The sequence below is a fragment of the Scophthalmus maximus genome, chromosome 13 (genome assembly GCF_022379125.1).
Source record: "Scophthalmus maximus strain ysfricsl-2021 chromosome 13, ASM2237912v1, whole genome shotgun sequence".
Lineage (NCBI taxonomy): Eukaryota > Metazoa > Chordata > Actinopteri > Pleuronectiformes > Scophthalmidae > Scophthalmus > Scophthalmus maximus.
Genome location: NC_061527.1, coordinates 6629796 through 6651054, shown reverse-complemented (window position 1 = coordinate 6651054; position 21259 = coordinate 6629796). Strand labels below are relative to the sequence as shown.

At 39.6% G+C, this 21259-nt stretch overlaps 4 protein-coding genes across 6 annotated transcripts; 1 reads left to right on the top strand and 3 right to left on the bottom strand.

Moving 5' to 3' along the window:
* Positions 1-141: 141 nt before the first annotated feature.
* Positions 142-5434, top strand: ttc4 (tetratricopeptide repeat domain 4). The gene is made up of 10 exons (XM_035648342.2): positions 142-439; positions 568-685; positions 1310-1471; positions 1613-1690; positions 2228-2352; positions 2455-2541; positions 3283-3449; positions 3664-3748; positions 4139-4221; positions 4694-5434. The coding sequence occupies exons 1-10, from the start codon at positions 329-331 to the stop codon at positions 4791-4793; spliced, it is 1116 nt and encodes a 371-aa protein (XP_035504235.2). The 5' UTR covers positions 142-328; the 3' UTR covers positions 4794-5434.
* LOC118318561 (cornifelin) lies at positions 5157-8490 on the bottom strand. 2 transcript variants are annotated; one of them, XM_035648343.2, is made up of 4 exons: positions 8355-8490; positions 6176-6295; positions 5895-6082; positions 5157-5797 (listed from the first exon to the last, which is right to left on the bottom strand). In XM_035648343.2, the coding sequence occupies exons 2-4, from the start codon at positions 6237-6239 to the stop codon at positions 5594-5596; spliced, it is 456 nt and encodes a 151-aa protein (XP_035504236.2). In that variant the 5' UTR covers positions 6240-6295; positions 8355-8490; the 3' UTR covers positions 5157-5593. The 2 variants fall into 2 exon arrangements, with proteins under 2 accessions (XP_035504236.2, XP_035504237.2); XM_035648344.2 differs by having other exon boundaries at positions 6176-6246; positions 8355-8423.
* Positions 8491-9561: 1071 nt separating this feature from the next.
* LOC124850932 (cornifelin homolog A-like) lies at positions 9562-11549 on the bottom strand. The gene is made up of 4 exons (XM_047336801.1): positions 11398-11549; positions 10814-10895; positions 10523-10710; positions 9562-10106 (listed from the first exon to the last, which is right to left on the bottom strand). Exons 2-4 carry the CDS (start codon positions 10875-10877, stop codon positions 9906-9908), a joined length of 453 nt encoding a protein of 150 aa, XP_047192757.1. The 5' UTR covers positions 10878-10895; positions 11398-11549; the 3' UTR covers positions 9562-9905.
* A 1766-nt stretch (positions 11550-13315) lies between these two features.
* On the bottom strand, positions 13316-19469 carry ttc22 (tetratricopeptide repeat domain 22). 2 transcript variants are annotated; one of them, XM_035647645.2, is made up of 9 exons: positions 19330-19469; positions 18042-18337; positions 16785-17085; positions 16294-16349; positions 16074-16198; positions 15564-15682; positions 15035-15196; positions 14633-14785; positions 13316-14547 (listed from the first exon to the last, which is right to left on the bottom strand). In XM_035647645.2, the coding sequence occupies exons 1-9, from the start codon at positions 19396-19398 to the stop codon at positions 14011-14013; spliced, it is 1818 nt and encodes a 605-aa protein (XP_035503538.2). In that variant the 5' UTR covers positions 19399-19469; the 3' UTR covers positions 13316-14010. The 2 variants fall into 2 exon arrangements, with proteins under 2 accessions (XP_035503538.2, XP_035503539.2); XM_035647646.2 differs by having other exon boundaries at positions 16083-16198; positions 19330-19465.
* Between the last annotated feature and the right edge of the window lie 1790 nt (positions 19470-21259).

Sequence of the window (21259 nt, the reverse complement as noted above, 5' to 3'; positions counted from 1 at the left end):
TTTGAAATGAATAAATACGTTTACCTACAAACTACACGTAAGTGTGATTCAGCAAACTTATTCAGTTATTTTTCTTCAATGTGGCTGTCTTTAAAAAAAAAATTATAAATATATATCATCTCGGAACTAATGCCCATGTGTCCGTGTTTCTGCACGGATCGTTACCCATGACGGACCTTTTATTCACGTGTAAACAAGGAGCTGAGTAATGTAATTCTAAATGACGCGTTAGAGACAGTAACCTTCTGTCACACAGTATTTAGAAATTGTAAACAACGAAACAGAGGTTTATTAAAAAAAATTAAATACATAAAGACACTGACGGAAAATGGCGTCTTCAGCGGCGGAACACGACAGCGACGATGGCATGGACGAGTTAATGGACAAGTTCAAGAGCCACAGCTACTCCAATGCCTTCAAACAAGACAACTGGGAAGAGGTACGACTCACAAGTGGAAACCATTACACCATTCAACCATCGTTATGCTCAGTGAGCTTCATTGTCGTTGTTGTTAATAGCCAGCGACCCAAGAGAACAACGTACGTGTCTGTTTCCGTCTCATCCAGGAGTTCGATAAAATCCCCATGTTCATGAAAAAAGCCCCCGAGGAGATTGACCCACATCAGTACCCTGAGCTCGCCTGTCTCCAGGCCATGATCCACGACGAGGACAGGTCTCCGGAGGGTAAGCACACCCACAGCTTTAGCTAAGAGTACTAGAAATATTTAAACAGAGTATTTGGTCCAAAACATTAACAAATATGAGAATTTCCCCCCTTTGCGTTTCAAAAAAATAAAGTCGATGAGGAAGGAGGAAGCTGGGGGTTTCTTTGCTTGTCAAGAATGAAGTGTCAGGATAATCTTACCAAAATACTATTTCCAGACTCAAATGTAAATGTGGAGAATAAAGTAAACTTCTCTGGTCCATCATGTTCAGTTAGGGGAGTGACTGACAGCGTTACAGTGTGTGAGTGTAAAGAAGTAACCATCCACATCCCTGCGTTTGTCCAATTCAAACTATTTCCGTCTGCACGAATGCAGCCACCTCGTCCGCACTCGTGCAGTTTCTCCTTCTGAACACACACAGTTGTCGGCACAGTCTCTTCTCATAATTTTGACTTCTCACTTAATTCACAACATTTCAGCTTTTTTCCCCCTCAGCATTTTGACTTTATTCTCAGAATGCAAAATGGGGAGTAAAAGATTCCCCCCTTTCACTGTTTTTTCTTCTTTTGCAACAACCGGCTGTGGTGTGGTCGAATCGTCTCCACACACAACTCTGTAATGACTGTGCTGATTCCTCCACCAGAACAAGCGAAAAGCCTGAAAAACGAGGGAAATGCATTTTTTCAAGAGAAGAACTACAAGAAGGCCATAGTGGCCTACACAGCAGGTCTGAAGAAGAAATGCGACGACCAGGACCTCAGCACAGTTCTTCTCACCAACCGTGCTGCTGCACACTTCCATCTCGGTAGGGATTTGCATGCCAAAACAAATACAGTTAACAGCTTTCTAGGACATGTGTGCATTACAAGCACCAGGGATGTGTATTGTTATGCACATGCAAATTGATTTACCTTCCATGTCAAAACAAAACCTTTGTTTCACACAGGTAACATGCGATCTGCACTGAACGATGCTGCAGCCGCAAAGAAGATCAGACCAGATCATCTCAAAGCCTTGATCAGGGGTGTGTAACACACACACACACACACACACACACACACAAGTTTTTATCTCTAATTGTATTTACCATTTACATAACAATGACAATATTAGTCATAATTATTTATTTATTATATATCTTAATAACAAAATAGAACTATGCAAAGTATTCATTGCACCATTTAAAATCAAGTATCATGTGGGCTATTCTAAAAATCAGATGTAAATTAATATGCATATATGTTTTTTATTTGATGTAAACACTTTTTATTTGATGTAAACACTCACTTTTTTCCCCTTTATGTTCAAATTGCAAATTTCTGAGCACTTTCAGGCCTCCTACATATCGACTCAGTTGAGATTCATTATTCAGTTTTTCTCGATTAATTTTCCAGAAAATTTACTCTTGGATAATTAGTAAAAAGCAGTAATGTTATTAAGTTACATGTTCTGCGACGGACAACCACTCCTCTCACAGTGCACAATCATAAGAATGTAATCATGTTCAGCGATCATGACTAGGATACAACCATGTAAATACCTTGTTTATATTTTTACGCAGGAGCTCAGTGTTGCATAGAGCTGCGTAACTTTTCAGAGGCCGTGCAGTGGTGTGACGAGGGGCTCAAAGTCTATCCTGCCGACAAGAAACTGCAGGGCCTGAGAGCTTCTGCAGATAAACACAAGGTACAGTCACTTCCGAGTTTAGACAGGAAGCTGGATGGTGTTTATGGCTGTGTTATTGTGACACTAATGCTGTCTCACACAAAGCCCTTTTTTTTTCATCAGAGGGCAGCAGAGAGAGATGCCAGGAAGGCCAAGGTCAAAGAAAAGAAGTTGCATGGTGAGAAAGAAGCTCTTCTGGCGGCTATAAAGGTAGGAAGTATAGTAGGTACTGTCTTTGAAAGTGAAAGAAAAGTAAATCTCAGTTAACCCTTTCAATCCTTCTTTATTACCTACTAATAACTAATTCCATTTATCAGCCCCTCATCTGATGTATTGCAAATTTTCTTTTTTCTATTGATTCAGATTCGCCAACAAAATGGTAAAAAAAAAGTATTAATGATAATTTGAAGGAGTCAAATACAACAGTAATCATGTAAATATACACAATATAAAAATAAAAACACAAGACAAATATAAAAACAGCAATATTATGTACAACGTAAACATAATTGCTCATAGAAAGAAATTTGCACAAATGAGGTATAGACGGCTTATGTGAAATTACACCGGAGTGTAAAGTAAAGTAAATTTAAGAAAATTAAAACACAAAGATTTAAGAAACACTTACTTGCCTTTTGCTCAAATTGAACTATGTCCCTAACAATCCTCACTTAATGGGGTCAATTGACAACGGCAAGAATGTGAATTATGAAAATAAACTTTTTCTGCCAAGTGATACCCCATAAAGTTAAATAGATGGTTACATATTGGTTGTCATAGTAACGCACAAGGAGTGGTTGCAAGCAAAAAGCATTTAATTATACCTGAAACAATCAGTCAAATCTGAGACAAATCCTGTCTGTAATAAGTGAATGTTAACATGATGTATGATCTAAATAACAGTCTGTTTTCTCAGTGATAATCCGATATATTCTTGTCTGCTGGACACAGGGTCGAGGCATCAAGCTGCTCCAGTCTGTGGACGACCTCAGCTCTAAGGAGGTGACGGGGGCTCAGGTCTCCCTGGACGATCAGGGCTCCCTTCACTGGCCTGTTCTCTTCCTCTATCCCGAACACCAGCAGAGCGATTTCGTCTCGGCTTTCTGTGAGAGCAGCTGGTAAGATCCTCTCGTTCTTTTTTCCCCCCCTCATCCTGAGTGTATTTTGATAAAAACAATGCTGCCTTTAATCATTAGAGATGTTTAGTTTAATAATATCCACAGTGAGTCATAACATTAAAGATACAAAATGTTATATGTTTAAATATTCACATTTTAAAAACAACAAGGAAATATTACTCGTGTATCTTTCTGTTTGCCTTGACTTGTTCAGTTTCATCGACCACCTGTCTGTCATGTTTGGAGAAGAGCTCCCACCGTGGGACGTGGACAGAAAATACCACCCACAAAATCTGCAGGTTCGTACGTGTGGCATCATTGAGCAGTGTTGTCACACATGGAATATCATTTTGTTATTTTGTTTTTCTTGTGGCTTTTTTACACCAGGAATCATTTTAGATCATCGTAAATCAAGATACTGTGGGATTATTTTTGTTTTGTTCTTTTTTTCTTACAATTCACAGCTGGATCGCATTGTTTCTCCATCGTCCACCCATTTCATATCATATTTCATGATAAATAATTCATCTACCGTTTTCTGAAGTACAAGCAATAAATAGTCAAGAGTATAGCTGTCAAATAAAGATAATATTTCATGACCAGAAAAAGGTCAGTTGTGTCCGTAAATTAAATGGAAAAGTAAATTTTTTATCCTGATTACCCACCTTTGACTTTTCCTCCTTTTCTAGCTGTACTTTGAACACGAACAGAAGGAGACACTCTACCAAGTGAAACCAGAGACGCAACTTTTAGAAGCGTTGCAGCATAAAAGGTAAATTCATTCTGATAGTGTGCTTAAAAAAATGGAGGCATCTGGAGGCTGCATCTTGTCTCTTTAGGACTAAAATGTGCATTGAATTTTGGGTACTACAATAAAGCAGTTTAAGTTTTTACTACTTCTTATTTTACTACTTTGGAGCTGCCTCTACTTCCACTGTGTTCACAATGATATAATACATTAATTATTCTAGCTGATATTAAGTTTTTTGAGACCTATTGAGAACCATGCAGATGACGTTTTTAATATTCTTTCCGTCAGCTGGTGTTTCCTTGTTAGACAAACAACAGGGAGGAGGCTGTGATGAATTCAGTTTGATGACATGGTGACAGTTTGGCAGGTGGCCATGGTCTAAACTGAGAAATAATTCCGTTTACTGTATGATCCATTATTATGTCTTGGTGTCAAAGTTTCCTTCAGTCACACTTCACATTTTAATCCACTGTCCTTTCTGTTCTGTTAACAGGTTTTTTGTCAAGGCAGGAACTCCCAGCTTCATTGTTCTGGTAAAGGGCTCCTCGTTCACAAAGCAGTTTTTAACGGGAAAGAAAATCCAAGGATTGTGAGAACATTTGTCCTCAAATCTTGGATTTTTAATTACACAACATTCTCCTTTCAACACCGAAACACTTACTTTAATTTTTGGAAGACACCACGTCAAATATGTGTATCTCCTGTTCCCGTGAGCTTGACACACGGTTCGACACCAAGTCTCAGTGTAAATGAAACTAAAATAATTGAGGTAACTAAAAGCCCATACAACCCATCACAATATTACCTGTTAAAAAAAGGCTTTTGACAATGACTCACACCTCACGGTGTAACTTCATTTACTACATTTTGAAATTGTTATCGTCATTTTTTTTGCCCAAGTTTGAGGCTCATAAGAGATGGACCTGTGTATAAACCAATGACGATGATTCAGGAAGAAGTGTGACAGAACATGATGGTGTTTATTTGAGCTTTGTAAAACAAAAACATGTTTATGACTATCAAAGAGAGGTCAGTCGACTTTATTGTACAGTTAGCAGTGATGGGTGTGGCTATCACCTGTAATTGAGACACTTAATCTTGAACCCTGCATCATTAAAAAAAGAGGAAGAATAAAACTGGTGTTAACTTATATGACCGGGAAAAAATGGAAAATGTCCTGGGAATGATTACTTTGTGGGAACCCTGAATTTGTACTAACAAGGAAACAGTTGACCCCAGTCATAAAAAACAAGTACTGTCATTATCATAATTATTATTATAGAGGCCCTGATTACTAGAAACAGATAATAATCCCAGCATACACCGGAGATGATTCAAAAGTGATTACAGACAGCAGTATGATCGGATCGGAATAAATGAGCAGCCAGAAGTCTCAATACGAAGTCATGATGACCCCATGATTGCTCACGAGGACGGGGGCGGCCTGGTTTCTCGGAGCCGCCATCATCACCGGAGCGGGCTGCATGTTGACGACCACCGTGGGGTTTTTCTTGCGGTGTTTCAACTCGCGATGCATCTGACACCAGGAGCACCACATACAGAAGCAGGACGCTGCTATGTCCTTACAGAGGGATCCCTTCAGATACCAGAGTAGAGACATCACGTAAATTAACTTGTGTTCGACATGTCATGTTGAACTTCTCAGCGCATCAGCTTCTAAACACACATCGTACCTTGATGCCGTATCTGGCCCTGATGGAAGCCCTCAGAGTCACGGCAGCAGGAGGGACACACAGAGGTAACCCAACGGCTGCTGTTATGGCAGGGCTGAACATATCACACAGGGGGAGACAGCGGTTCTCTCCATACTTTCCCGCGACCGTGCAGGCGAGGCAAGGGCAGCACCAGAATCCGTAGCAACCTGGAATGAATGAGTATTACTAAAGAGCGTGCCCCCGAGAAATTAAATCCACAAAGTGCAAATTTGACAAAAACTGGATGAATTGATTCTTACAAGTGCTCGTGCTCTCGAAGCAGTCAAAGAGACCGCTGTGCCAGTCTGTCAAGGGATAAGCCATTGGATGCCTGGCCACAGAGGGTGAACAATGAAGCTGTTATCTTGGTGTCTTGATGTCTGAAAATATAATTCTCTTAGGACACATTTTTCATCGACAGAATAAGATCTGATCAGATTTTGGAGCAGTTTTTTTCGTGCAAAAACTTACTCATGAGAAAATGAGAAGTTTCTCTGATTTCAAACCGCCTTCCTTCTTTGATTTCACGGAACATCATTAGTTTTTACAGAAGAACAGTTATTTCTCTAATACGTTGCTGCATTACTGTCAAGATTTTTCTTTTTTAACAGGAAATCAGCCTCCATGTATATAGCAATAAGAACCCAGCTCTGGCATTTTGTGGCAGCTGTTACTTTCACCTGTGGGAGTCATGTTTGGATTTAAAGGTAGGGTGGGCGATTTTTTTCTTTTAAAGAAGCAAATTCTGTTATATTACTTGTCGTAGTACAATGATCCTCCAACTAATTTGGCAAAACAAAAAGAAAAATCCTGGGACCATTACGACTGGGAGCTCATTTCATTGAAACATCAGTGGCTTAGCCAAGCGCAGAAATCTTTCGATTTTAGTCTGATTTTGCAGAGTAAAATTAATATAAGGACTGTGACAAACTCCGTGTCTGTCCTGTGTCTGATGTTCTCTGCTACTTCACCTCTCTTCTGCTCTCTCATCTGTCCGTCTCACTCACTCATCCTCTCCTCTGCTCTCTCCTGCCCTTATCAGCATTCTCCAACCAAATCCTTACCATTTTTGATCTGCTGATTAGACCATTAACATATTTAATTTATAAATGTATCTCATAGATAAACTTGGATCAATTGGAACACAACACAGCAAGTGTAATTCAAACAATCTGCATTACTAATCACATCTTCTGTAATATATCTAACTCATCCCTGAAGTCTCCCTCTCTCTCTCCCCCCTACACACTGATGTCTACTCAATCCTATTCATGATTAATTACAGAATCATATTTTGAAGGTGTGGTTATGACAACTTAAAGAGTTAAGAAAAACCTTCATCACTGAGCTGAGTTTGCTCTCACGTCCTGACTCATCTGCTCCATCACCTTCAGGAGAACACTCCTCCTCCTGTAGCTTCACCTGCGCCTGTTCCCTTCATCCTTTCTTTGGAAAAATCCTCTTATATCCACAGACTTCAAGTCCTCAGTGAATACGCGTTAACCTTTTCAAGGGCTTTAAAGAATGACTTGAATGACAGATAGAATAGATGAGTAGCCCAAATGTAACAATGCCTGTGCGAGTATGAGAGTAATACCTTAAAAGCACCGATGAGCAGTGGATGAAAGTAACTACGTACAGTTACACGAGTACTGTATTCAAGCGCATATTAGTGGTCCTTTTTTACTTGATTCTTTTTTTTTTCATTTGAATCTTCTGCTTAGCAACATTCACCTGCTGGTGTTACTGTACAGATTTAGATTTCACACGTAAAACATATGAAGATCTTAAATTAAAGATGAAACTACCCAACAATAAAGGCCTACAAGTCAAGCGGATAACATTAGTTGATTCCTGGTTTTTGCCGATTGACAGAAAATGAACTGGCAACTATTTCATGTAATCACTTTTCATGCAAAGTTGCTGAACATTGAATGGTTCCGACTTCTCAAATGTGAGAATTGGCGGCGTTTTCCTTGTAATTATTTGAATACGTACAATTACAAAACCACAAGACCAAAGTGATGGTGATAGACCGTAGATAGACATTAGACGTTATTATGTATTTTTTTAAACTATGGCAATGTAAAATTGTAGATAGAAACCAGATCCCTTAGATTTTTTCAGTGAATTACAGTGTCTCCCTCTTATCCCTTTATCGTCTCCATTATATCTCCATACTAGCCTTTCCTGTAGAGATATAATTCAACATTGTATCACACTATGAAGTCCACAGGTCACACAGTTTGCTCAGAATACAATGGTAACATTTAGAAATGACCAGGAAGCCTCCGCTTCCCTGGTGAGGTTAGTGTGTATCGTCAAAAAACTCCTGCACATGACTATTTTCCGAAGAGAAGAAAGTCACTGGTTTAAACAATCCCATTTCTCGCTGCCATTTCCATCCAACTGTTGGGATAAGGTCTTATGAGGTCTTACCTGGTCGAGCTGAGCACTGACTTTCCACCTCTGAAGCAGTGAATGAAATGCAAATGCCTGGGAGGAGTAACATCCTGCGCTTGTCAGATCCCCAAAAAATGCTGCAAAACCTGAATTGTGTGGCAGGGACAAATAGAATCAAAAGTATGAGCTAAGAATAATGTGTTGGGTGTCATTCTTTGTCTTAAGAATAACCCTGTGGCCTATGCGTGTGTTTGACTACAGGGCAGTTAATATCATTTGATTTTCATTCTGCTGGTCAGTTCGAGAAGAAAGCGTCCCCGTGGTGGTTTGGAATTATCTTAAAAGTTTGAAACTTTAGTGGTATCAATAGTATTTATTGATACCATGTGTAGCATCTATTCACAAAGCAATATACTTTTTCGTTGACATGTGTACATATTTATCTAATGTTTTTGTCTCCGATGGCAGCAGAATTCGTGATCATTGTAGGTTGTGGAGGAAACTCAAACTCCATAGTTGACAGGTCCGAGGTGGCTGCAGGGCGTTTCCCTGGATTCATCACCTGATGACATCACCATCCAAAAAGTCAAAAGGGTGGGTTTAGAATGTTCATCAAGCTCGGAGGCTTTCGTCTGTGTGACCCAGTTTCTGAGGCCTTATGAACACAAAACTGTTACACTGTGTAAACTGTAACAACACGGTGTCCCCATCGGTACCTTGAGCGTGGTGTAGTAATGTGTTGGTCACTGGCATTTAACTTGACTAAACAAAGAGCCATATTTAGCAAACATGATGTAAAGATACTGTAAATATAAGTTATTGCCATGATCAATTAATTGTTAAAGTAATTTTAGTAAATTAATTATCTTTAGTTTTGTGAGGGATTTAGGAAATTGTGTTCATTTATTTTTTACAATGTTCTGATGATTTATATTTAATATATATCACAATACGTTTTTTAAAAATAGGGTTAGGGTTAGGGGTTAGGGGTAACCCTAACCCTATTACACAAATATTTTTGTGTCCAAAATAAGTTGCCCCCAAATATATTCACTTTTATATAATGTCAGATTATTATATTACGTTTCAATGGATGTATTATACATATTAACATATAAATACAGGACACAATGCAGGAAATGTTTTTAGGTTAGGAACTTTTTTATTAATAACTATCCACATGCATACACCGTTTACTTAGAGATGAGAGAAAGCAGATATATATATATATGTGTGTATGTATATATATATATATGTGTGTGTATATGTATATATATATATATAACGTGCAATTATTTATGCATATGACATTTTAATTTGATTAATTTCAAGACAGCAATCTTGGCATGAGCATATTTTTACTGATAAAACATGGTAAGTGTGATGTGCAACAACATTTCATTTCATTTATACATTAAAAAAATGCAGTAATAATAATTGAATAATAAGTATTAGTGATTACATTATTTTTCTAGGACAAAATTTAAATCATCTCAATGTGATGCCACATTATTGTATATTGCCAAAGATAAAATTCAAATAACATTCTCACAGTTGCTGTGTGTCTTTATGTCCGATGGATAAATCTCAGTATGAAGCCACTACGAACCCATGCGGGCCCGTGCGGGCTGCGTTAAGTGGGGCTGCATGACTCAACTTCACCGGAGTGGGCTGCATGTTGACGACGACAGTGTGGTTATTCATGCAATACTTTAACTCTCGATGCATCTGACACCAGGCGCACCACTCACAGAAACAGGAAACTGCGATGTCCTTGCAGAGCGAACCCTTCAGAGGAAAACAAAATACAGATTGTGCAGATTTCAAGTCTGGCTTTGTTAAAGGAATAAGCAGGAAGTTGTAATGTCCACAGAGATATTTAAAAAGGATATAGGTCAAACTCTTTCACTGAACCACTTCATTTGTGTAACTCAGATTCTTAAAACCTTAGCTGTTAGCTAATTAACTGTAATTTTGGGTAAAAAGTTATTTTTTTGCATAGAACGACTACGTAGTTCCCACAATACTGTACTTCAAAGGATATTGTTTATGGGACAATTACAGACGCTCTCTTAGTGCACTTATAGGGCAAACAAGGTTTAAGATAAACTTCAAAAAAATGTGACTCATCATTATCAGCTAAGTGGCATAACCAGGGGATAAAGATAGATATTCTTTTAAATTATTCCTCTATATTCACATACCTGGATGCCATATCTGTGTCGAATGCCAACCCTCAGCGCCAAGGCAGCAGGTGCCACACAGCATGGACACCCGCAGCATGCTGTTATGGCGGGGCTGCATATGTCAAGTATTGGGAGACAACGGTGCTCACCAAATTTTTCCGAAACTGCACAGGCAATGCAAGAGCAGCACCAGAAGCCATAACAGCCTGACAAAAAAAGCAAGAGTTGTAATGAAGTCGCATGCAATCTAAGTGGAAGAACTGGGGGGAAAAAAAGATGCAAACATGTAATGTAAATTTTCTTTCTTACAATATCTTGCGTCCTCACAACATGCACAGAGGTCAGAGTTCCATTCTGTCAAGGGATGTGCCATTGGCGGTCAAAATCAAACCTGCTATCACACACAAATCCTTTTGTTAAATTGTGTTGCACTGCACTTGACAGAAATTATAGTTTTACAACACATGCTCAGCCATGTACGTTTGTGATCTGATTAGAATTTGGAGTGGATTATTGCATTAGTTTGAATGCCAATGAGAACAATTATAGATATTTGATTTCACACTTTAAATCCAGTTATGTCTTGTGGAAAGTTTACTGGTGTAAGATACAAGTGTGTCTCCAATGAATTGCTCCTTTTTTGTTTTAACGCTGGTGACATTATTATGGTAAACTTACGGCCTTGAGATTGGCAGCAAGTGTTTTTGTCCCCTCGGCTCTTGTGGATGTCTTGGGTAACCACCTTCTATTAATGTTTTTTTGAATTTCCCCTACGGTGGATCAATAAAGGTCTGTCTTATTTTATCTGATCTTAATCTGCATTTACAAAAGAAAGCATTAAAATCGTGGCAATACTGACAACGTTGTTTTTGTTTCTCTAGAAAACGTCCTACCTGATTAAGCTGGCGGCCTTGTTGTCCTCGAGGAAAGCTGCGGAAGAATAAAACGTTTGAAGAACGGCATCTCCATCCTGTTTGGAAAGCTGAACACAAACAATGCTGCAGAACCTGACGGTATGTGCCGGTAAAGAGGTAACGAGTGGCCTGCACATTACAAAAAAGTGAGAGCACAGCGTTTACTGGAATAGAGGCGTGGCAAGCAATCAGACGCACAGTGCCAAAAAAAAAAAATGTTTTGGGATCTTTAAAGGGTCATGCACAGAAATTACACTAAATTCCCGTACCATGCAAATTTCATTTGGCTGACTTGTACTCGATGAGACAATGTGGCTTGTAGGACATTTCATTTTCAGAACTAGGTGTCCGTAAAGCTTTGATTTCATGTAGGAGAAACAACCCCAGACCTAAACGCTGACAGTATTTTCAGTGCAGCCTGTCTGACATTAAGATATTTCCACAACCAACTAAATTTAGAAGAATATAAGAAGAAAAAAATGAGGTTTTCCACATCGGATGTCACAATCCCATTATTCACGACTGAAAGCTAAAATAAAGTGGGATGTCTCAAGTGCGTCTGCATTAATATGCTCCTGTTATTTCACCCAGACAATAAACACAAACAAATGTATGAAGCATCACCACAGAGGGTGAAAGACCATTGCTGCCATCAGCCGAGGAGTCGGCATGACATTCCATGTTTTTGCCCAAAATGACTTGTGCTTGTGCTTCCCAGTGCAATACCATTGTGGGAGATGGGAGGACAAAAGCCACAGTCAGCCAAAAAGCACATTTATTCATTCATTTATTCATTCAGTCAAAGCTTCAGCAATGTGAGGCTTTATAACTTCAGATCAAATATGTTTCTTCCCATGTTACTGTTGCACACCTCATCCTTAGCTCAACAAGGAAGGAGGAAACAGTCTTTTACAATAAACACCCGCCCAGTGTTTGGCAGCTTTGCTGACACACACGCACACACACACACAGACACACACACACACAGGTTTGTCAGGTTCACGGGCTACATGAAGTGATCCATCATGACCTTCCTCTGTTGACAAACTTCCTTTGTTTACTCTTTGATTTTATTCTAATTACGTTTTTGTGCTTCCTAACTTAAGTAATGGTGGTGTCACAGTGGATACATAACTTTACAGTTACGAAACATCGGACAGGATCCCTATAGCAACGGTCGTTGTGTTGCACACAACTACGTGGGAACCAATCCAAAAAAGAAAAGGCTAAGTCCTTCGACTTTGTCGCAATGAGACTTGCCACCGTCGAAAGAAAGTATTTCCACTGTTTTCATATGATGCATTGAAGTTGCTATTCTAGTTCTCGGCATATCGAGGAATCTGAAACGATCAGTGAATACTCAATTCACAATTCTTTCTGCAGATGTAACTTTATGTAGTGTCCTCGGCAGCTATGACTCTTGTCCATTGGGATTCTAAATTAACACTTTGAGATTTGCTTTTAATGTGTGCATTACAAATAAAATGTATTATTATGATAATTATTATAAAAATGATTAATATTAAAATTAAAATCAATATCAATATCAATATTAATATGAATAGATGCTATAACAATTAAAATGGCAGACTTTGACACGGACTGCTGTGTACATCCCATTCCCATGGTTGTTCCCTAACATTACAGGAACCCTGCAAAGTTTCCGCTATAGAGCTCTGTGCTTTGTCGCAAGTCAGTATTGATTGTTCATGTGCACACCCACGAGGTTGCACATGAGTGATGAAATCTTTTTCTGCCGCTTACTTCACATCACATCACATTATATCATTAAGCAGATGCTTTGCTAGGAGGTTCCCACTTTTTTATTTGATATGTTAAGAGGAAAACATTAGTATTTAAAATCATAACCTGGAAGTCTTGTTGTCCAATGCAGTTATTTGAATGGTATGATATTCCTTTAATGATGACTGACATCTCCACTAAACACAAGCAAAACAAAACCTGAATCTACATTGAGGAGAAATTGGACAAAGAAGAGAAGAGTATTTCTATGGCATTCCCAGGATTACATCCGCGTTTGAATTCAAAACAACTTCCATATGAGTTCATACAGTACACAGCACATCGTTGGCATATAATCCTAAATATAGTGCCTCAAAGTAGGACTGCTTTATGAATAACATTAACAGGATAACAATACCCGTGTGTTCAATTTTAAGACAGTTAATGACATTCTATTGTTCTTCCAGTGGTAAAAAAAAATGGATGAAGTATAAATTATATATACAGTATTTTGGGGTTTTGATCATCAGAATGGTTTTATCAGTTACTAGTGGATACTGTGAAACAAAAAATAAATATGTTGTCGATGAACACATTGCTGATACTTTAAATATGAACTCTTTGTGACTCAGTTATTGTGTTAAAGCGGGAAATATTTTTTGTTGAAATACTCCTCTTAACATATCTTAATGTGGAGAGGTGTTGTCAAAGTCTTCGCTGACTCAGACTCATCCAACAGCCTGGCAGCAGTGCAGGGATATTCCCCTCCGCATTTTTTTTGCAGCCAGCCTAACAAATCAGAGAAGGCCGGGGGTTACTGTATATCTCACTGTAAGTCACACATTTGCGTCATGTGTAGGAGATAGACCTCGCAATCGTTCTCTTCTTTGCCAGTTGTTTAGGCATGACTGTGTCCAGTAGCCTCCTCACTAGATCCAGCCGTCCTGTCCTGATCAGGGCCCTGGATAACTCCGTGACCTCTGCCGTCTGACTCCTGTAAAGGCACCTCAGCTCGGCCTTCACCAGGTCCTTTGGGTACCTCTCCTCCGCCTTTTGCACCCACACCTCCAGCTGGGTGATGGCGGGGCTGGGATCGGGGCCTCCCTGCAGGAACACAGACAGGAGGGCCTGCAGGAGGCAGCGCAGGGCCGTGGTGTCCGCGCTCCCCGGCCTTTCCAACTCCACGGCCTGTTTGAAGCATTCTGCGGCGTTCTGATCCTCGCCTTTCAGCTGCAGGCAGCGTCCCCTGAGCACATAGAGGTCTGGCAAGCTGTCACCCATCTGAAATTGTAGGGCATGCGACAGACTCACCAATGCACAATTTACTGCTCCCTCGTCCACCAAAAGGCTCTCCTGGAGTGCGTCTACACCCATGTAGTAGTACACCTGAAGAGGAGGACATGGATCTGAAAACTCAGTTGACGTAAGAAAAAAACAAAACAAAAACAACATTTTTTGTTAATGCCGTTACCTGTGCCATCTCAAGGTGAGTTCGCAGACATGGTCGGACAGTCAGGACCTTGTCCAAGTCTTTTCTAGCCTCAGTTAGCCTCTGTCGGTCTGGGATTCCGCCTTGACCATTTTTGGCCTTCTCTAGGTCCCTGATGTAGAACACCATATTGATCTAAAAGGAACACGTGCAAAATTATTTTTACTATATATATGAGCCATTTCGTTGACATCTTATCTCATAAAATGTAAACATTAAAGCCACGTTTTGGGAGTAGAAATGTGGTTTATGTGCATCTTTTTAGCCATTTTTAAATGAATTGAAATTCTCCAGCATTGAAAGGATTTTAACATGGAAATTGACTAATGCTTGTCGGGCTTGGCTTTGGCGTTGACTGGCTTCGGTGTCGTTCAGCTGCGGTACCTTGGCGCGGGTGCAGTAAGCCTGCCAGTTGAGCTCTGGATCTGGCAGCACATTTAAGGCCATGTTGCTGATCCCCGTGGCCATCTCATGTTTCCCCAGCAGAAAGAAGACTTTGGCCAAAAGGTTCAGGATGAACGCATCATCGCTGGCCATGTTTATGGCCTGAAAACACAAACAGCTGCATGTTATGGTGGAGCATATACAGTGTGAGAGAGAGAGAGTCCTAGGCTATATCAGCATGGTCTGACTAAATGGTGAATGTAACTATATCAATTAAACTGTCGCTGCTACGGAATGGAATGGTCTGAACATTCTGTTGCACCTAACAACCGCCGCCATCACATTCTGTTGCTAGTAGCAACCATTCCTAGCAACAGAATGTTCAGCGGAAACACCCAGTGGAAAACAATTGGGGTTGAAAGGCAGGAATTCTTCGATTTTTTTCTATTTTCTAGGTAAAATAGTCCTCACTTTTTATTGTATTCTAGCTTTTATTCAGCGAGTGATTTAAATGTACGGGTTAACTTACGGTTCCATAGCAGGACAGAGGATCAGAGGCAGAGTATCCACAGTCATGTATCGACATGGGAATAGTGTTGAACTCTTCCTTCCTTTCCAACATGATGCCGATGTAACACCAGGCTAAAGCTGAGGACAGAGATCAGAGATCCATTTATTTTTTTCATCAAGCAGATGTTGCCCTAGACTAGACTGAAGACATTGTTAAAATGACTGTAATATTGTCCCAAAAAACAACCCTGGTGATTTCATTACTTAATCAAAGTGTCTAACAATAATAAATACATCATAGTAACAGTAAATACATACAAATACATTACAGACAAATAATGTTATTCTGACAGGAGCTATTCTGCATACTTTAATACTTTAAATACATTGTGCTGACCACTATTTAACTCATACTTTAGTTGTTTACACTGTTTTATTGCAGCTTTACATAAGCACATAGTCTGAACACTTCTGCTTATAACATTAGCAGAAGAGTAGTTGCAATGTATGTATTTGTACAGAAACATACCGTCTTTACCTTTGTGTTGTGTCTTCTCAGATTTGAGTGTTTCATTGAGAAGCCTCAGTCCCTTATTATAATGAGTGATTCTGGAGTATTCACAGTCCTCTTTGCTCTTCACTATATCGTCTAGTCTGCAGGGAGAAAAATAACTTGGTGAAGAACAAAACATTAAATAGTGTGCTGGTTATTTGTGAAAATCTTTTAATGTCTTTTTTTATTTTTTTACCTTATATAGATGGTTGCCATTTTAAAATACCAGCTTCGTTTTTCCTCAGTTGGTATCTAAAGGTGAAAAACATCATGTATTTAATAAATACATTAAAATTATATTTACTGTGCAGGAGTAGCAGTAGTTAATTGTTTATATCCTTAAATGAGGACCATTTTGCATTTGTCTATAGATGTGTCGCCTGTCTATGAGCTAAGGTTGTAAATATAAAATTGAAAATTGCTAGAAACTTTGTAAATGCGAGTCAGTTGTCATATTCAAAAAATACTTGGAAATAGCCATATCCTCATCGATAAGCAATGAATTCCAATATTTTACCGCTTAAGAACCAATAAAATGTTAGGAAGGTTATGAGCCATAGAGTCATGTGTATGGACTAACCAGTCTTTGTTTCATTAACATTCTGCATGTTTATCCTCATCTCTCAAAAGAAATATTTACATTTATTGCCATTCAGTTTTACAAGTATGTGTGGGTATGCTTCTCACCAGTTGTCCCCCATAGTCCAGGGCTTTGTTGTAGAACGTCAGTGCTGCAGTCAGCCTCTCTCTCAGGTCGTCCTCGCTGTCCAGCTCCACGTCATACGGGTGAACGTAGGCCTGTTCAGCAAGGCAGCGCGCCGCCAGCAGTCTGGTCTCTTCCTGACAGGCCTCTCCCGCATCCAAACCCATGAGGTGCGACACTTTCTCCACACACTCCCCGGCATCCAGCTCTCTCCCCAGCTTATCGTACACATAGCCCAGGTTGGCCCAGGCATTGAGGTTCCCGGGGTCTTCTTTACATATACCTCTAAAAAGCCAAGATGCACAGACTTAAAGTTTCTTCCTTAAAAAGTCTTGCACGTTGGAAGTAATTTGAAAATGTTAACTGATGCATGTCCTTCATATTTTGACAATAATATACCATAATACATCCAACTTAAAACATGTTGGCAGCGCTCTGTGGATTGCAATGTCTGTCCATCTTTCGGTTGGTCTTCTCCCCAAACAATTACTAGGTGGATTGCGATGAACATTTTTTGCAAACTTTCATGGTCTCCAGAGGATGAACCCAACTGTCTTTTAATGATCTCCTGATTTCACCCTTTGAACTTTGAACTTTTGGCTTTTACTGAAATGTCTCAACAGCTACTAGATGGATCGCTGTGTGTGCCATTGGCACACGCATTCAAAAAATGTAATTTGTTCAATACTTTGGCATGAAACCGTGTGCAAAACTACTGACACGAGACTCAGCTTTGCGGTGTTGAATCAGCAGATGTTAGCATTTCCATTGTTAGCATGTTAGCATGCTGATGTTTAGCTCAGTAGGTAAATATTAAAAGTGTATTAAAGCGAAACTGGTGTTCCTGTGATAAGATAAAACTTGTAGTGTCACAGGAGCAAAACAGAGAACCAGCTGCATATGTAAGACATAATTCTAAACAATTGAGATATTATTATGTGTAGTTTATGAGCATTTACCGTATAAAAGAATCCTATATAATATAAAATAAAAGTTTCAAAAAGCTTCAAAGTTAAACAATTCATTTTGTGAACAGTATGTTCTACAGCTTTCCTCATACATGGCACAGATTCATTTCTGAATACTGTGACCTTGATTTTGGTTGGTGTTTATATAGTTAATGATAGGTCAGATTACCTTTTTTTAAAGTGATACAGGAACTTAAAAAACATGTCACTTGGCAAAATCTACTATGGATGCATCAGCAATGTCTCAAAACAGTGACAACAGTCTATAATCACCGAAATATTTCCTCAGCCGTGTCCAGCTGCTCCAGGTGAAAAGCCAGCAGACCCAGGAGATTTCTGACGGCGTACTGTAGATATCCAACCTCGGCCTCTAACTCTCCCCACAGGCTCTCCTGTTTTAGATAAGTGTCCCTGTGTCGCAGCGTCAAAGGTCCAACAGGATCACAATTGAGGCTGAGCTTCAGGTGGAAGTGACCGGGGATATAGTCCATGTCCTCCATGAGCGACTCAATGTCGTCCTCCGTGTTGTCTTTGTCCATGGCGCCCTCCTCCTCCTCCTTCCTCCACCACTTCAGAAGAAAAAAAGAGACTTTAGGAAGTACGACAAAAAATCCTGTTGGTGTATATTCCAACCGAAGATCCTACACGAGAAAACACCTTTTACAGGGTACAGTTCAGTCCACTGTGACGCAATTGACCCGCCCACTCTTGTCATCCAGGTGCAGACAGGTTGAACAGGTTAGGCAGGGGAGTGACTGTGGAGCGGCGTGTCATGAGATAAGAGTCTATAACTGCAGAGAAAATTGCAATTCTTTGAATCTCATGAATACAATTTCTTTTTCCTAAATAATGGAGATCACAGCGCCACTGAGTGCTTTGCTCTTTGTGACTTATTTGACCGTGAAACGGAAATACTGACAAACATTCCTTCGAGGCCATTCTGACAGGTTGACATTACGTCTTTACTTATGTCTTCAGTTTTGTAAAAGAAATAGTTTTGAAGCCTAGGTTTGTTGAATGTTTCCGCTATTTCCCCCCTTCGCCTGCCTCATTCAGCTGCAGTCAGCCCAAGAATGCGAACCATCAGGCTCAGTGTGATACAGGGAAACTGAATCAGTTACCACTTTAAAATGCCAAAGCAATTCAATATACTTAGGACAGTAAAAGCGTGTAATTTATAAGAGATAAATAAATATAAAAATGCAGCCGTATGAATAGCTATGAGTTAATATCTAAAGGAGACATGCAGATACTCCGCAAAGAGTTCAACGAAAGCAAACGTTGACTGTGAATCGCTGTTGTCCTGCAGGTCACCATACTATCTGAGATCGTCTGGCACACACACATGGTAAGAACACTTGATTCTAAATACATGCAAACCGAATCTGGAAGTGGAAGTTCTGTAGTAGACAGAACATCTGAGGCCAACAGTAGGCTCATGGCAAGAACAGTTTAGGTACAACTAGAGCGATAAGATACGTTCAAAGAGATACTGTAAACCCTCCATTTAAAACGCGACCCCATGGGTCGTCGGTGTATAAACAAACTACAGTATATTTACCTTTTTTTCTTTTTGGTTGACCTCTATGACGGGAGCAAAGGAGGAAGTCATGTCAAAATGTAAAGTCATCTTAAAAATGTAACGTAAATAAGCACAGGAACTGATCAAGTTTACTACTGAGTGAATTTCGTGGAGAAGTACTACACTACCCACAATCCTAAAGTGTAACATCTACGTCTCTGACTGGTTGAAAGTCGTCGGAGTGGTGGTTTATGGGGTGAGTAGTTCCTTCGCTCTTAAAAATAATTACAAAATCTTGCACCTTTGGCTTTTTTCCATTTTACAATATTTTTGCTCCGAATAAAATGTTTTATGCTAACGATTCATTTCGTAGGTTTATTGGCTTGGTTTCCAATTCTCAATATCTGCCGCGCTTCTTTGTCACATTACTCTAAACTCTTTTGTCCCAGTCAGGTTCCTGTAGAATGATGACTCTGGTTTCCCAGTGACCTGACAGGTGACTGGCTTTGATCTCTCTTATCTCGAACTTCACCTGCCCCGCAAGTTAGCCGTTCAGCATAAGTTGCCATGGTGATCCAGCCCCCGGTTAAGAAGAGAAAAGGCTTCGCAGGACAGAAAACCCGTTCGAGTTAGACCTGAAGTTTAGGTAGGATGAAGGCTCAATTATGCAGGTTTTGCATGTGTGGTGTGTTGATATTGGAAAAGTGACAAAATATTTAGAGAGATGTGAGTGCGCACACACACAAGAGACCATTGTCATTTTTTTTTCACAATTATTCTGCCAGTAAACAAATGCCTCAGTCAGGTCTGCACCACCTCTGCTGCCTCTGAAGCACACAGCTCCCATCACAACGTGTTGCATGATGAGTAGGCAGCTCTGTTTCCATTTGTGCCATGTGGGGGTGTGCAGAAATCTGAAATGTTCTCTCTACAAGCGTTACCATGGCGGGCTGACTGCATGGTAACATAACGATTACAGATGCTTGTTTGTGAGGCCGTCCACCCTCCAAGCCTGAAAAAACAGAATTTCGACAGGATTTTGTTCCAATTTTAAACGATAGACTTTGCATTCCATGAGCTGAGGGACAAAAACAAAGGTATTATGGGGGAGATGTTGACCCCTAATAATCCTTCTAGCCTTCGTCGGACTCCCCTGTAAAGTGGGATTAGAGAATGTGTCCCACATACTGGTAAAGGTTCTTTTGCTTTCAAACTAACCCCTTGTTAACCTACTTAATTGTTTTGGTGTCTATTTCTTAATTTCTGGCACAAAGTGTGTTTCAGATGTAAAACAATATGCTTCACAGATATGAACACATACATGATATACGTACTCTGAACAGACATGAACAGCCTTCACATTTTTTGCAGAAATAATTATTTGTTATTGATATTTATATGGAAAAAAAACCTGCGCCCACCACAGGATGACAGTCAATGTCTCAAAAGTGCATAAAAAATGGTAAAGAAAACTATTCCAGACTTTTCTGAATTAATTTTTCTAGATTTCTTTTTCTCTCTTTGTCAATAGCTTTTTATTTTCATTTTATCGAAGACATTTGACACTAATTCAACATTAATTAAGTAATGAAATATGGCCCAGTGCAATGCTGACTTTAAAACCTACACTATCATATTTCACCATTAACTTTCAACTGAACAATAAACAGTTACGCTGCTTATATTTTGACACCGTTTATAGCAGACTTACTTTTGTAAATCATTATTGTCTGGTATATTTTGGAAGCAGCTAGATTTATATAATAGAAACTGATTTTAAAGCCACAGCTTTAAAAGCATTCTCAGGATTATATACAGACAACCATTGGTGACAAAGGAAATTCATACAGGGACAGTTTGGTTTTAGTTTGAGCATTTTTTCTGACCCAACTTGAACGCAGGTTAATTAGGAGAGCGGAGACCCTGCATCAAAGTTCTCTAAAGTCCATCTCTGCCGAGACATGACATT

Bases quoted from the DNA above. Each gene is read 5' to 3' on its own strand.
- ttc4 (XM_035648342.2), top strand. From the start codon at position 329: ATGGCGTCTTCAGCGGCGGAACACGACAGCGACGATGGCATGGACGAG. The intron at 440-567 runs GTACGACTCACA...CGTCTCATCCAG, and splicing joins AACAAGACAACTGGGAAGAG to GAGTTCGATAAAATCCCCAT. The intron at 2,353-2,454 runs GTACAGTCACTT...TTTTTTCATCAG, and splicing joins CTTCTGCAGATAAACACAAG to AGGGCAGCAGAGAGAGATGC.
- LOC118318561 (XM_035648343.2), bottom strand. From the start codon at position 6,239: ATGGCTTATCCCTTGACAGACTGGCACAGCGGTCTCTTTGACTGCTTC. The intron at 6,083-6,175 runs GTAAGAATCAAT...CATTCATTCCAG, and splicing joins CTTCGAGAGCACGAGCACTT to GTTGCTACGGATTCTGGTGC. The intron at 5,798-5,894 runs GTACGATGTGTG...TGGTATCTGAAG, and splicing joins GGGCCAGATACGGCATCAAG to GGATCCCTCTGTAAGGACAT.
- LOC124850932 (XM_047336801.1), bottom strand. From the start codon at position 10,877: ATGGCACATCCCTTGACAGAATGGAACTCTGACCTCTGTGCATGTTGT. The intron at 10,711-10,813 runs GTAAGAAAGAAA...TTTTTTTGTCAG, and splicing joins TTGTGAGGACGCAAGATATT to GCTGTTATGGCTTCTGGTGC. The intron at 10,107-10,522 runs GTATGTGAATAT...TTTCCTCTGAAG, and splicing joins GACACAGATATGGCATCCAG to GGTTCGCTCTGCAAGGACAT.
- ttc22 (XM_035647645.2), bottom strand. From the start codon at position 19,398: ATGACTTTACATTTTGACATGACTTCCTCCTTTGCTCCCGTCATAGAG. The intron at 14,786-15,034 runs GTACCGCAGCTG...TGTTCCTTTTAG, and splicing joins CTTACTGCACCCGCGCCAAG to ATCAATATGGTGTTCTACAT. The intron at 14,548-14,632 runs GTAACGGCATTA...CCTCCTCTTCAG, and splicing joins CTCACCTTGAGATGGCACAG to GTGTACTACTACATGGGTGT.